Source organism: Mesitornis unicolor, unplaced genomic scaffold, assembly GCF_000695765.1.
Source record: "Mesitornis unicolor isolate BGI_N332 unplaced genomic scaffold, ASM69576v1 scaffold2524, whole genome shotgun sequence".
Lineage (NCBI taxonomy): Eukaryota > Metazoa > Chordata > Aves > Mesitornithiformes > Mesitornithidae > Mesitornis > Mesitornis unicolor.
In genome coordinates this window covers 69,452-86,371 of record NW_010177837.1, presented here as the reverse complement: position 1 = coordinate 86,371, position 16,920 = coordinate 69,452, and the positions used below count along the sequence as shown (strand labels likewise).

The following is a 16,920-nucleotide window of genomic DNA, read 5'->3' as shown; positions in this document are numbered from 1 at the left end:
TTAAAACAAGCTATATCTCCTACAGAAAGAAATGTCACACTGTTTCCACAAAAGAGCAAGCCTAGCATGTCTGCAACATTTTCAAAGTTTTGTTAGGTACTAGTATCATGATGCAGAAGGACAGGATTTGTTTAATTTAAAAAAACCCCAAACAAACAAACAAAAAAACAAACCAAAAAACCCCAAAAGAATTACAGCAATAACAAGTAGACAATATTATCAAATTTATAGTCTCAAACTAGTTGAGCAATGTTCCAGGTCTCTGTCTAGGTGTAAACATGGTTGACATTTGGAAACTTTACCTCCCAACAGCTTGTCATTCAACACATACAATGTACATGTTTTAAGCTGAGAAGCTGAATTTTTAACATCCTAATTCCTCGCTGAGCTCAGATATTGTTAACTTCTCTGATGGTAAAACTGTACCTACACAGCACAACAGTGTAACCTTCAACAGAGTAGAGCTCTGAAAGCAGGAAGCTGGATAAAGTCCATCCCAAGGTAGGGTTCAGGTCACCCTAATTACAAATATCTACAATGGACTTGCCAACATGTGAGACCTGCTTCTAAACTTCCTCTGAAGTCAGTGGAGATCTAATCAATGGAGTCTAGAAAGAAATTACCTTTCAAACCACGTAGTTCTCTAGGCTCTGTAGACTAGGGGTAGGACACAGCTTCCAAAAAATGCTAGTCAGTGTGATTTGACATGCCATAAGTTATCCCACACATCTACACTGAACAAGCAAATTTGACACAGGAAGGACAGGACACCTGCATCCTTCTGAAAGGCAGGTGGGATGTCCCACAGTGACTAAAATAATACTAGAAACACATATTCTAGTAACTGACTTCTGCATTCCACTGTCTATAATCAGCAGACAACTAGCTCAGATGGAGACACTTTCATTGTAGGTACCAAAAACGAACTTAATTCCATTTTGGCAGAGGAAATCCAGAATCAGTGCAAGTGGAAAATGTATTTTATCACTGACAAAACATTCAAGCTGATAAACGCCACAGTTAATTTTCATAATGTGATATTACAAACTTTTCTTTCAATGGATAGAGAACAGAAACACGGTGTGCTTATGTCAGGTATTTTTAAAGCAAATTTAAAATAATTTTAGGAAGAATATAGTTAGTCTAATATTATACTATGAGAGAACTATAAAGAAGGTCCCAGCTCCAAAAGCAGCTCTTTCTGTGAGCCTCAGTAACTTACACCTTCACTGCCAATTAGGATACCTAATCTAGGATAAGAATTGTTCCTTCATTTTTATTTATTAAAAAATAAAAGAAAAACCTTATGCATACAGTTCACTTACAACTGAAGAATTATCCAGTAACTTACATGTCTTCACATTCTTAAATATTTGTATATGTGACAGCACTAAGACATCCCCCAATTATTCAATTTCTCAGCATGACAGTATTAGTTACAAAATAAAGAAAATTAATAAGTTCTTCTATACCAATTATTTTTTAAGGGACTTTCAGCCAAATCCTCCCTGCTATACACAAGTAGTCAGCTAAATGTAATGACATTACAACTGGAGTGTACAGGATTAGAATGATTTGATGCTCTGGTTAATGCACATCTGTTGCACGCAGCGTTTAGCCTGTATCTATTATTGTACTTTGTTGCCATCATTCAATGCTTCCTAAGCTAAGCTAAGAACATGACTATAAACAAAGTTAAATCAATCTGTATTTTATAAGGCTAGATAAAAAAATACTATTAAATTGGAAATGTAGCATTAGAGATCTCAGTAGTGAGAACCAGAGTTTCCACACTGTTTTCAAGGTCACTACACACTACAAACTGCTCAAACCACAAAAAACTTCCTTTGGCATATGAGATACACTTAACATTTCCTCTCTGGTACAGAAGAATAAAAATCAGAGTTTTAAATATGTTTTCAAAAGTATGCTCATGTAAGTATATGCTATGCAAGTGAAGACCAGATTTGAAATCTTCTGAGAATACATATAAATATAAGGAATTATCATCAGAAATGCATGATACACTAGAAGTACTTGCACAGTCATTCTACTGTTTACCACTGGTACCAATTACTACCACTTATTTATCAACTTGTCTAAGGAGCTTTCACACATTTCACAAGAAATGCCTATAATTTCTTTCTTATGCATTGTACTTACCTAGTCCCTTAGGAGTAATGCCACTGCTATCAGCAGGATTAACCACCCAGTAGTAGTATTTCAGTGTGTGCATTAACTGCAGTACTGTTCCTACTCTGCGTATAGTGTTATAGATGGTAGCAGTTCCAATGAATTCAGCTGACAAGTAGGTATACAAAGACAGCTGCACCTGAAGAATGACATAGTTATCCACATAAATGTAAGTTATATAGTAATAAGCTTAATTTGTAGGTTTTTTAGGGTTTACTTTGGATATGATATAAAAAACCTAAAAATTACAAACAACTGAGGGCAGAAACTGGACTGACACCTGGAATCACCTCCAGAGGTCTCTTGCAATCTAAATTTTCTATGACTTATGTCACAAAACATGTACTGTTTTTTTTTCTATTTTGGCTTTTTACACTAAAGGTATATATTAACAGATTTCAGGATCATGGTCCATATTCCTCATCTGCGATTATCTAGGAAAAAAACTAAATCATTATCACCAGAGATGAATGATAACTTCTCATAGTTTTTATCAAAACAAAGTACATAATTTAAATGAATAAATAATGAATAAAATCAAAGTTTATGTGAATGTGTAAAAAAGACATCTTACCTTTTACTTACCATTAAAATTGCATAATTTTATGCTTAATCTTTAGGGAAACAATGTAACATAGCCACTGAAAAAAGGACTGAGTTTCTAGAAACAGTCTTTTGATAGAATTAGCCAGAATCTTAGGAAAGAACGTAATTGCTTTTAGAAACTTATAAAAGATGTTGGAGAATATAGTTAAGCAGAGTATAGACTTCATGATCTAAAAAAAATCTTTGTTATTACCATGTTTTCAAATAAAAAAATAAAAAAACCTATGTACCATGGTACAAAAGAATACTTGTAGTAGGGTCATAACATCATTCAAGTATACAATTACCTTTGCAGGAGTATGTATCCAGATAGCCGGATTAAAAAGGATGTGATCACATAATTGCTTCAGTAGAGGTGCTCCATGAGACAATCCATCCAAATATTTTGCAAATGACAAAAATTGTTCCAGAACTGCTCTGGTTATATGAACTCTAGATGACTGAGGAAAAATAATCAGAAAGAACTAAGATAAAGAAAAAACTTAATATACTCACAGCAGAAATGTGAAGTGATATTTTCACCAGACTCGTCTTTACTAAATACGTGCAACCTCATGTTTTAATGTCACTGAATATAAAAGGAAATTAAGAAAAAATATCATCAACTTCTACTTCCTAATAGTATTCAGTCTTCCTAATGGCTACATTTAACAGGCTAAAAATCTTCATCAGTGACTGAAGTTAAATCCTTTTTTGTTTGTTTTATTGTAATCCAGTCAGGATTCTACATTTTACAGTACAGTGTCATGAGTATTTTGTCTAAAGTCTTTAGTCTTTAGACTTCTTCAGTTAATTCTGTGTCTTACTGAAATTGGGTTTCTCAGTATGCAAGCACACCTGTAGACTTCCTTTGTTTTTTAAACATAAGTAGGTATTTGAAGGATTCGGGATCAAGGTTTTCTCAAATTCCAAGAGTCCTTCAGTTTCATAGCATATGCTATAAAATCATAGTTGAGACCTGCTCCTGTGCAGTAACATTGCATGTGGAGTCTGACAAACTTCTTTATACACTGTTAACAACAGGAACTAATAGGAAAAACCACTGAAAATCCTTCCTCTTGCCTTCCCTAAAAAATGTTCCAATTACTTTTAATGCTGTAAGTAAAGTCTGGGAACATGCAGATTTGCTATTTTTAGAAGTGAAGTCCATTTGTCAGTAATACAAATTCAGCCTGGATGCTGAGTTTCCTTTGGCTTGAACATCACAATTCACAACAAATAGTCTGAAACTAATAAGAAAAAAAATGTTATTTTGAAGTTAAAGTCAGAAAAAAAAAAGCTTTCTGTAGTATCTGATTGCATGAAAATCAACAACAGATAATAATAATTCACAAATAAGAATAATAATTTACAAATAATAAAAATGAGCCTGGCTAGGAAACAAAAGGATTTCTTCCTGCCATGTGTGCCAACTGAATATAAGGATATACTGAAAAAATAAAATACATCTTTTTGAAAAACTGCAGCTAAGGAGAATATAGCATAAAATCCTCCAGAGAACAGCATATGCTGTAAGAATTATGTTGTGACAGAATTCAATCAAGAGCCTTTAAATATTCACAAACTCTGAGTTTAATGATCGTAGCAGGTGTTAATTAGAATAGTACACAAACTTTAAAAAAAATATTCATGTACAACATTCTAAATTGATGTATTCAATGTATGTAAACCTTACTGCTTTATTCAAGAGAAATGGACTCCATGAGGGCTCACTAGCCTGCCTGTAAATAACTTATAGAACTGGAGCTATAACTGCTTTGTAAATTCATTCAGGTTATGTCAGAAGAAAAGCCACCACTGAAAGAAAAAACCCACCTTGGACTAGTTCTTCAACATTCTAAATCAAACTTGCTTAGTACAGAAAACATAGCAGCATAGAAAATAATTTGCTTTTAGTTATTGCTCCAGTGAAGGTATAGTCTTTCTACTATAAGAACATATTTCCCTAGCTGAAAATAACATAATGAGCAGAATGAGAGAAATTATTTATCATTCTTCAAAACTTAACGTGTTTTTAAAGGTGAGATGATAGTTATTTAATTTCACCATTGGACAACATACTGGCCATAACTTCTCAAATGATTGTTCTACTGACCACATGCTAATGAAAAATACAGTATCAGGCATTCAAGAATGTCAGTAATGAGATTCAATCCTAAGAATATTACTATCTTAATACAGTTGGCAGTAGTTTGTTTTCAGACTATTAAATAACAGTTACAGGATTTTGTGAGGGCTTTGATCCAGGAGGCAGGTCATGTTCCTCAGATAAGCATCTGAACTGAGCCTCAGTTTTGTGATAACTGCTCATCATATCCTAAAAAGAGCAACGTACTTGGGCGCAAAAGGAAAATCTATAGCAAATGGAAGTGAGGACAGGTTAGATAGAAAGATTACAAAGATGTTGCCCAAACAGCCAGGGATCAGGTTAGAAAAGCTAGGGCACAGGTGGAATTAAATCTAGCCAGGAACTAAAAGGGGAACAATAAGAAAATTTATAGGTACATCAGTGATAAAAAGAAGGTTAGGGAAGATGTGGGCCCTCTCCAGAAGGAAAATGGAGAACTGGTCAAGGGATACGGAGAAGGCTGAGGTTCTCAATGACTTCTTTGCCTCAGTCTTCACTGGCAAGGGCTCTAGCCATGCTGCCCAAGTCACAGAAGGCAAAGGTAGGGACTGGGAGAAGGAAGATCCACCCACTGTAAGTGAAGATGAGGTTCAAGACCACCTAAAGAACCTGAAGGTGCACAAGTCCATGGGACCTGATGACATCCATCAGCAGGTCCTAAGAGAACTGGTGCATGAAGTTGCCAAACTGCTATCCATCATATTTGAAAGGTCATGGCAGTCTGGTAAAGTTCCTGATGACTGGAAAAGGGGAAACATAACCCCCATTTTCAAAAAGGGGAAAAAGGAAGACCCAGGAAACTATCGGCCAGTCAGTCTCACCTCTGTGCCTGGCAAGATCATGAAGCAGATCCTCCTGAAGGCTCTCCTAAGTCACAGGGAGAACGTGGCAGTGATTGGTGGCAACCAACACAGCTTCACCAAGAGCAAATTGTGCCTCACTAATTTGGTCACCTTTTGTTATGGAGATACAGCTTCAGTGGACAAAGGAAGAGCAATTGATGTCATCTACCTTGACCTGTGCAAAGCCTTTGACACTATCCTGCATGACATACTGGTCACGAAACTGGAGAAACATGGATTTGATGGACGGACTACTCACTGGATAAGGAATTGGCTGGATGGTCACACTCAGAGAGTTGCAGTCAATGACTCAATGTCCAAATGGAGACCAGTGGCGAGTAGTGTCCCCCAGGGATTGGTACTGGGACCAGTACTGTTCAATATCTTTGTCAGTGACATGGACAGTGGTATTGAGTGCACCCTCAGCAGGTTTGCAGATGACACCACACTGGGTGGTGCAGTTGACACACTGGAAGGAAAGGATGCTATGCAGAGGGACCTGGACAGGCTGGAGAGGTGGGCCCACGCCAATCTGATGAAGTTCAACAAGGCCAAGTGCAAGGTCCTGCACCTGGGTAGGGGCAATCCCAAGCACAAATACAGGCTGAGTGTAGAATGGCTCGAGAGCACTCCCAAGGAGAAGAACTTGGGGGTTCTGTTCTATGAAAAACACAACATGAGCCAGCAATGTGCGCTTGCAGCCGAGAAGGCCAACTGTATCCTGGGCTGTATCAAAAGAAGTGTGGCCAGCAGGGTGAGGGATGTGATTCTGCCCCTCTACTCTGATCTGGCGAGACCCCACCTGGAGTACTGCATCCAGTTCTGGGGTCCCCAACATAAGAAGGACATCGAGCAGATCCAGAGGAGGGCCACGAAGATGATCAGAAAGCTGGAGCACCTCCCCTACGAGAACCGGCTGAGAGAGTTTTGAGCATGGACTTTGAGCAACCTGGTCTAGTCGGAGGTGTCCCTGCACATGGCAGTGGGTTGGACTAGATGATCTTTAAGGTTCCTTCCAACACAACCCATTCCATGACTCTATGATTCTATGAAGTGAAGGGAATGCCATGTGCAACTGTTTCCTTCAGAAATGAAATTATTTTAGTTTTTCTCCTTCAAAACACAGAGGAACCATTTAAACAATTTCAAAATTGAGCCACAGATGATTAACTTAATTTTTATTAACATAGACAAAAAAGAATTTTAAACCAAAATTATGACATGTCTGTGATATGCTTGTATACACTGGGAACAAAAGAACTTTCCTAAATTAGAGTCTAGGGGACAGAGAGTGGAAAAATACAAATGAAAATACATTAAAGTGATTCACAAACAGATCTACAGTAAAAGCATAAATCAGACAAACAGGATCAGCTCCAGAAAATTGATACTTTGAATACTGGCATATAAGAGAATTAGGAAGATTAAAAGAATCCTGCAGACAACTTGTAAGTATTAAAAATAAAAAATAAATCAAAAATATACTTTATTCAACCAGTCCTTTAAGCTAAGTGATTGGAAACACCACAATGACAGTAGAAATACTAACAAAGATGAAAAACACCTCCAAACATACCTTTTCAAGGAGGTAGCCGATGACTAGAAAGCCTTTTCCACCAAGCATTTGTTCTTGCATGGCTACTGAACTCTTAAGAAGCTCAACCAAGAATGCCAATAGGGTAGCACTGCATGTAAAGAACAAGCATTTTTTGGATTACAAATGTAGAAAAATCAAACTCTTATATTCTCAATATTCACCAACTTTTAAGTGAACAGAAACAAGCTTCAAGTAGCAAACAATTCCTTGAAAGAATACAAATCTTACTTTTTCTGTTGACAAATTTCTCCAATGACTGTTCGCATATTACAACAGTAGAAGTGAGAGTTCATATTCAAATAGAAGTGGAAACATCATTTTGTCAGCTTTTGCAGTAACAAAGAAGTGAAACAAAGGAAATGTCCAACCTGCATTTTATAAATTTCAACTTTACTTCCATTATTTGGTCAGTTAAAGCTTCCCTTGCTCTCCGAATACAATTTTTCACTTTGAAATAAATGTTGAGACTGGTTAATCCAAACAGCACCAAAAGAATAATTAATGTGCTGAGGAAATCAAGATTTATTCTATTTGTGAGCAAGGCTGCCATGTGGAAAGTACACAGTGTAGGCAAAGGACATGCTGTGAACATGAAGTAGTGTCTTGTCTTGCTTCATTGTTGAATGGTCACAATAATCAGTCTAAAATCACATACAGAATGCTCCACAGAGTGTCAGCAGTAAAAGAACACAGATAATATCCATTTACAGTACTCCATTGCTTTTATCAAAACAGCCTGTCAAGCTGTCACTTCAATTTCAAACCAGGTTATATGCATTATTTTTTTCTTACCCTGACTGAAAGTTTCTATTGTATTTGTCATCTGAAATAAGATACTCATCATTTTTACTACATGACAATCCATTAGAAGCTCATGTAAAGGGTTGAAGATTTATATTTAGAAACTTAAAAAAATAATTGAATAGGTCAAAGAAAATTTCATATAGATGGTGCTTGCTATCATCTGATCCTTATGAATTAGGAGGACAACCCATTACGCATAAAGTTGAGAAGAAGTATACATATTGCCAGGATTAGGACATAAATTACAATAATGTATTAAATTAATAATATATTGAAAAGTAAAAAAAATGTTCTTAAAATGGGTTGAAAAGATTGTTGTACCATGAATATGGCACCAGACTTAAGTTCAAAAGGTTCTACTTCCACTTCTATAAGTGATTTATCAAAAGCCATTTTCTTTGCATTGCAGATTATTTATCCATTCTATGACCTTAGACGTAAACTCATGGTCTGGAGTTATTCTTATCTCATATTAATACAATCTCTACACAATTGTTAGAAATTCTGATAGGACTCCAAATACAAGTTATAAGAAACAGTGACACCCTAACAATAAAGATTTTTCTCTTTCCTTTTTTTTGAGTACACATAAAACACACCAGCCAACTCAGAAATAATCAGTAGCCAGTTAATATTTAACCATGCCACAGACACAGAAACATACAAGCTGGTTCTATGCAAGAAAGGCTGAATCAACAAAGTTTATTAATTCAGATGCAGATGGAGCCCAAATATCACTTTTTAGATATTAACCATTGTTATGAGGGGTATGGCTATTAATCCTGCCTGCCCACATCAGCTCTGCACAGAGCTACTTTAGCTGTCACTGCAAAGCGATGCTAATATTTCTAGTTCCCGGAAAACATATTAATTTAGCCAATACCTTTGTGAATGAGCTATGTATTTTCCTAAGTCCAAAGTGGCTTTTAACATCTATTGAACCAGACACATAAAGACACCACAAGCCAGCTCTGCAGAGTCAGCTCGGGTCTGCAAGCAGTAACTCCACCTTCTAATCCTTCTGCATTATCCAAGATTGCCATCATAAATAATAGAGTTGACTGTAATATACAGTTATTCAAATCTTCGGATAGGACATGTGAATTCATCATTACACCTTCAAGCACATAAAAAATTCCAAGTACCAGAAAAAGCAGCAGTTAAGCAGAACCGCTTGACAGTCATATAGAGGTATGATGAAGTTTGAGGTGAATACTGTCTAGGACAACATTATTGATGAAAATTAGCACCATAATTAAACATAGCTAGCAGTTTGTCCACATCATTATGCAGGAAATAACTAATTAAAAGGTCTGCGATATTTTATCAGTAGATCTGTAAAATCAAAATGGAATTGTTTTTAAATTCTCCCTGCATGTGCTGTATTGAAGCTATTTCTACCTGAAGATGATGATCAGAGACAGGCAGAAAACAGATTACATTTTTAATCTGATTCTTTTCCAGAAACCTTGCTTACACTTGTTTCAGGTGAAACTTCTTTTTTGGAGGAAGAAAAGGAGGGAATGAAACTGCAAAAAATAACAGTTGTCACCCAAAACACTGTACGCGTGATGTTATCTATCTTATATACCTTATGCGAAAGAGCATTCAATCTGCCTAAAAAGATCTAACAGTTAACAACTCTCAGGTAAATTTTCCTATCCTCCTCAAAACTTCTCTTTCTTTTTTTTTGACATCAAGCAAACATTCAAGTGTGTGTGTGTGTGTGTGTGTGTGTGTGTGTGTGTGTGTGTGTGTGTATAAATCCATATCGATATAATGAATACTTTCTCCTCAGTATTGCACTTAGTTTTCTAGAGGACCGACTACCTAAATTAAAGGATTGCACCCAGAACTTTTAACGTATTTCTAAAGATAGTAAATTTATGCAGTCATCTTGGCAGCTGAAAATAAATTAAAGCTGAAAATTTTAAATATAAGAATTATTATCAGCAGAAACATGTTGCCAAAATTATGCCTTTAAAAAGGTTACTGTTGGCACAGGTGAAATAGTATTGATTAGAAGACTGTCTTCTAAGATGAACAATTTCTGAAACAGAATTTAACAAACTTACCAGTAACTAAAATGCATCAGATTGTTGCAGGGCTCACATTAAACGTGCAAAATCCTGTGCACTGCCATACAAAATTTCTCTCCATTCTTGCCTATTTTCAACTCCACTAGATACAAAGGCAAATATAAAGGATACTTCGGGCCATTCCTACATCTCCTGTATACCATGTCCTGCCTAGAACAGAATAGTTTGTCTGCAGCAGAGCTAAGGCACAGATACACAATGAAGATACATGTGTCAATCAACACTAAAATAGACAGAATTCCAATTTCTATGGATAATAAAATTAATTTCAGGACAAAATTTTTCCAGTTGTTTTCCATTTTCTGCTAAGAAGCAGGAAAAAAGGGTTCCAGACCAAAACACAAAGATGCTGTATTTCCAAATGTTATGATACTGCTTACTCTATAATTAGCATATAGAGATAGTAAGTTTCTGGAATACTGGTATGTAAAAAAATGAAGATTACATTGTTACAGAATTGTCTGATTTTCCCCTCAAACATACATGTCTCTTGTGATGACTTTAAAACAAACAAGCAAATAAACAAACAGAACAACAGAAAAATAAAAGCCCAGGAGGACAGAACTGGTGTTCACAGAGTACTGGACTGTCTGACTGGAGGGCGTTCTTAGGGATGCTTTCAAGTCTATACATATTTATTGTATCTGTGAAGTCCCTACCTTTGTAATTCAGACAGTTACTCTTATAATGCGCATGGTGAAGTTACAAATATCACCTGGCTTATTTCATTCTTCCAAATATATAGATATGATATGAATAACTAGTATTTTTCAATAGTTCATCATTATGTTTCAACATTACAATGTTTCAAGGTGACAATCTTCAGTCAACAGCCATGCAGTGTTACTCCTTAAATAAAAATATACTACAGTAATTCATGAAACCAACTGCTTCTGTAGATGACAGTCTTCAAAATTCCAAAATACTCCTTTTCCATTACAAATAAGAATAATTAAATGCATTAATACATATTTCATTTTCACTGTCCATTTATATCTATGGGAACTTTAAAGAACCTTTTCAAGTTACAGGTAAAAGAAGCTCACAGTGGAAACCCCAGGGTTACAAAGTCTTTATGCTATAACAATCATTGAACAAGAAAGAGCCAGCTTTGTCTAATTCTAACTTGACTGCTAGTTCCCACTAAGTGAACAATTATTACTGTTTTGTGGAGCTAAAATACAGGACAATTTAGATAAACTGTACTTATGATATTGGTTTCTAAGACTTCACTTACAAATGAAGCACCTTTTTAGGAACATCATTCATATATTCCAATAAACTCAGATGACAAAAGCTTTGGAGGAATAAAGAAAACCCTAGAAGTCAGGAATTTGCATCACTAGAATAAAAGTGAAATCTGTCTTGGGTGGTTTTTTTGTTGTCATTGTTTTTGTTATTGTTGTTGGTGGTGGGGTTGTCTTTGTTTTTTTGAGAAATCACTACATAGATCAATTTCTCTAGTCTACTCTTTCCTGTGACCATTTTTCCTGAAAAATTTACCTTAATTACTGTTAGTTTCATTCTGCGTTGTGTATAACAAAGTTATCTGCATTGTGCTTTACAACATGCACCTTTAATTAAAGAAGTCGTGCAGCTCTATGCTGCATGCATGATCTATGCATGTTGATTAACAATCGACAATTTAACTTGAAGAGGCTATGCAAAAGAGAATGATGCAGGTATTTGTTCTGTCTGACTATCTTCAGGAAGGATCCTTTATAAGCTAATGACATTTGTATTTCCAGCTTCTCCAAAAGAAGACAAAAGGATCATATGATGTTAACATGATAGCATATGGCTGTTAATATGATAAGTATTGAAAACTAATCTTATCATAAACAGATAAAATAGCATTAAGGAAAATCATACACTAAGAATTAGTGTTTTGCAAACAAAAAAAATAGTCCTAAGGTACTTGCCCCTAAATTCAATTCAAAACACAATACTAGCTGTATTGAGATAAATAATAATAATAATAATTATTATTATTATTATTATTATTACCCTTTGTCTGCTGGCTGCCCATGATATCTCCCTGTTAGAAAATCGTATATTTTAGAAAAAGTTGAATGAGTTTGGCTGATTCAAGTAATTTGTTACATCATCAGAATGTTTACTAAATGTTTCATAGTATAGACTTCAGCCCTCAGGAAGAAGCATTAGCAACATATTAGCAATATATTTTGATGCACAGATGTAAGATGATCTCCACTTTCTCTCTTTATTCCTTCAGGAAGAAAACCAAAGCACAAACACTAAAGGTAAGCATGGATTTCAGAAACTTTTGACTGCATTTATAATATAGGTTGAGAAAACAAATAGAGATTTTCATCATGGGATGTTAATGGCTAAAGCATGAAATCAAACACTTGTGCACATTTTATGGAGTCAATTGCTCTGCTGCTATGTTACTAATTAGTCATATTCATTCATTCATATTGATGCAGTCACAGTCACTAAAGCCTGTGTGCTGCAAAGCCAAGAAGGGTTCCCTAACCAAGTTGGAGGTGAGAGAAACTCAGAGCAGGAGAGACATGGACAGATGGTGGGGTTGGAGAGGGAGTTCCCATGAGCTACAGCTACAGCAGCTCTCTAAAGTACTTCCTTATCTTCCAGTTAAACTACTTACTTCTTTCTGTAAGTTTGTGGTATAGAAAGGGGAAACTACTTATTTCTTTTCCCTTTTCCACTTATTTTTCTCATAACATACGATGAGGATAATAAAAGAAGACTACTAAACACGGTGCATCTAAACCGATGGCACAAACCACAACTCAGATGAATAGGCGTTGCATGGGGAAATTAGGGAGGCAAGTCATTACAAACCTCTGCTTACGGGCATAACATTTTGGGATACAGACTTCAGTCACAAATTAGTCACCTTTAATAGTTCCTGGATTTTCTGGAATATGCAGAGGTACCTCAGTTTGGGAGCTTCCCAAGGATTTCTACTATATATGATACAGTGACTGTATTTTCATTATAAACTATTGTCCAGGCAGACTGATTTGGGATGTCACTTTCCTGATATCACAGTGTGGGAATATTCCAGTACAACTGATTTTGTCTGAGCAGTTATACTAAAGATGTGAAATTTCAAGCACTATATTCACCCTTGTCCCCTAAGAAATGCATGAGGAGAGGGTTATCAGCACCCAATTTCGCAAACCCCAAATTGTAGACTGGAAGCAGCAATGGGCTGGGCCCTTGGCTCTCCATCAGAGGCACAAAGGCAAATGTAAGGACTTCAGAAAAGATGACTTGTGTACCCACCCTCCAATATAAATACCTGGGCCAACTAAGGCAAACAAGAAAATTCTTGAGAGACAGTAGGAAAGCATAGGTTACTTAGGCAGGATACTATCTGGCATACATCTTATTTGCTATCATGATTTTTAAAAGAAATTCAATTAAATTACTGACATTATTAATTAAGAATTATTGGAAACTGACAGAATTTTCATAATAAACTAATAAAAAAATCAAGAACAAATTTTATTTCCTATCAAGCTGTGCTACTGTCTATCTGTGGAAACAGATAAAAAACTTGTCTATTTCCTATCAAACTTCATCTATCAAAAAGCAGATGCAACAATACTATTAATTACACACAGGAACCTAAAAAATCATAATCTGAATATAAACAGTACTAAAAAAATTGGGTACAAGCTATTAATTGATCAAAGAAAATCACACAAAACATTTAAAAGAAAGATAAATAGGAGTTGGAATATTATTGTTGCCCCCCTCACTGCTGTTTCCATTTCACTGACTTACACTAGGTGAGCAATTTACTCTGTATCAGTAGTATCTATATTAAAGAGTCAAATTAATGTCAGTAACAAAACTGACTGAAAAGATGCCTATATTTATTTTGCTACAAGTTTGGGGGGCAGTACATATTGCAATACTTAAGGCGGGTCTAGGCACTGCATTTATTTAGGATGATAAACAGTAAAAGCATTAATGGTATAGTTTCTGTGACATAGCAAATCCAGTTAGTAACTTCTAGAATAAGCATATAAAATAATTTTGGAATTATTTAATCTATTTAAGCAAACAGCTACAGCTCCTTCTCCTTTCAAATATTTTTCCAAGACGGTTCAGTGCAAAGCAACAATCTCATCTGAATTGACACGTAAGACTGCACACCCAATACCTTATTATAATCAGTCTGTATGTCAGCACTCAGCAGACCCAAATTAATTCAAAACCATACACAAGAGACCACAAGTAAACAAAGGAAGTTCTTCCTACCTTATTACCCATATAGTATAATCAAAGGTGACAACAACAGTACCATAACAAAAAAATCCCACTCTATATTTCTGTTGATTACATAAATACCTTATTGACCTAAACTGCTAAATTTTATATTCTAACCAGAGTAATAAAAAGCAGGATGAAAAGCAGCAGTCTTGGCATTCAAGCTGATGGACCACTTTTCTGAAAAGCAGGTGCATCACCTCATCTAAGAAAACATACTTATGATACGAACTCAGTTTCCACTCTTTTAATTTCTGTGTATGAGAGCATAAGAAACTATACAGTGATTCAAAAGCAGAATTGTAGGTTATTTCAATACTTGTTCTCACAGAAGATGTAGAAAAGGCACACAGGTATATACATATTACAGGAATAAAGAACTTTCACAAAGAATACCATTAAAACACAGTAAAAAAAAAATCATTAAAAAAGACTCATATTGTCCTTCTTTATAATTCAAAATTTTATTTACAAAACTATTAATTTTAAAAATATGGAAATTTTAAGTGGATTAAGATGATGAAAAAGCAAGGTGTTCCTTCATAGTCCTGTTAACAAACCTCTTCTAACATTAAAAAATAGGTAATTAAACCAATAATTGAGATCTTTGAACTTATTAAACAGCCTGTGATACATGCAGGAGAGAAGAAGGTGAGAAGGGTTAGGAAAAGTAGTCTGGAAACTGAGGGCACTTAGACTGGGATATCAAGCTATTTATACTTCCCACCTCCCAGGAACACATTAAGGCAAAAGGTAGCAGAGCTATTCAAGAGACAACTTCTGAGTCCCTCCCAGATGGCCACCAGAAAGAAAGAAAGAAACTCTCCAGCCATACTAAGCCTTTACAAACATAACAGTAAACTCTCACCAGGCATCCTCTGGACTTTTTTTTTGCAAATCAGCATAAAAATTATCTGCTTATAAAAATACATAGATTATAATTGCTGAATGCCAGCTAAGTATCAGAAAGAATGGTGTGGCCCTTTGTAGCTGTTGTAGATACCTTTTCACAGGTAAGAAGGGTATGAAATACAGTTCAACAACTGCATTTTGGAAAGGAAAAAAAAAGAATAGAAAAAAAAAAACAAAAAACAAAAGGAAAGAAGGAATATAAGTATACTTATTCAGTTTCACAAATTAATCTTAAACATAGCCCTGTTTTTCATGTTTAATGCTCTTTCTCCTTTATCTTCTTTTTTTTGCCCCTAAAAATCTTTTATTCCCTTATTTGCCTACTTCCTTGTTCATTAAAACTATTATTTTTCTCAATAGCTACATCCTACTAAATTACATATAAGAAAATAATTCACATACACCAAAACCATGATAATTCAACATTTAAGTTACATCTTATCAAGCAGCCATTTGCTTAAAAGCCTTTTGAATACGTTCTTGAGTTAGGATCATATCTTCTTGTATTATGCATTTGTAAAATCACACAGTGTAATGAAGTACAGATCTCTTTTTAGAATGTAATCAAATTATAGAAGAAATGCATTGATTTTTTTCAAGAACAACTTTTTTTCCTACTTGCATTTCAACAAACTCCAGAAATGTTCTGTACACTTTAAACTTTATGAATATTCTCACTTACTGGAAAGACCACACACTTGGGAAGAATTAGTCTTTATCTTGACTTATAAAACTTACATTATACTAGCTCTCAATTTTTAAACAGAGCTAGTTACTGCTTTATCATTTATTATAGTCTCAGCTCATTAATAAATTTAACATATATTTTATTCTGCATACATATACATACAATCTACCTTAAACTAGAATAAAGCATTTTGCCTACTGCTGTGCCAGGAAACAAAAAACCCCAGGTATTTATTTTTCCAAATTTGTTTCAAACCAAGCACTTTCTTTTCTGTTCTCCCTACTTCACCACAGTTCAATGCAACGCACACACTCAAAAAACAGACTAAAAAAGTAAATATCCCAAATGAGCCAATACACAACGAGCTTTTCTGTCTATAACACTGAATGAAAGCACCACTGTACTGTTTGGAAGTAGCACTTATTATTTTTAAGACTGTGGTATTACTTCTAACATTGTACTAAAATATTCTCAAGAAATACATTAACTTTTCACATTACAGAAATAAATTAAAACCAGCAGCCATCTTAGCCACCTATATTTGAGTTACCAAAGGGGAAAACAGATGACTGGAAAAGCATCAACAAATTGATTAATTTCTTAAATTAGGCTGAGACAAGTGATCTTTCATGAGAAATTATACCAATGTATTACTTTAAGTGATAATTTCAGTTAAATTTTGCAAATTGTTGGCAACTATAGTATTATTTTTTTTCAGTTAACTAATTTATTACTGAACTATCTAATGTAATGGAAAATATCCAGAATAATTAATAGCAAAA

The 16,920-nt window shown here is 35.0% G+C and overlaps 1 protein-coding gene across 1 annotated transcript in view; it reads right to left on the bottom strand.

The window, feature by feature from the left end:
- NBEA (neurobeachin) overlaps nucleotides 1-16,920 on the bottom strand; it is a gene marked incomplete at its 3' end in the record, with an annotated part of 92,578 nt that overhangs the window by 38,969 nt on the left and 36,689 nt on the right. Inside the window, exons 11-13 of the mRNA XM_010182231.1 lie at nucleotides 7,346-7,454; nucleotides 3,087-3,239; nucleotides 2,164-2,332 (exon numbers count right to left, since the gene is read on the bottom strand). Of these exons, the coding sequence (XP_010180533.1) occupies nucleotides 2,164-2,332; nucleotides 3,087-3,239; nucleotides 7,346-7,454 (431 nt within the window). The remainder of the gene's footprint in view (nucleotides 1-2,163; nucleotides 2,333-3,086; nucleotides 3,240-7,345; nucleotides 7,455-16,920) is intronic.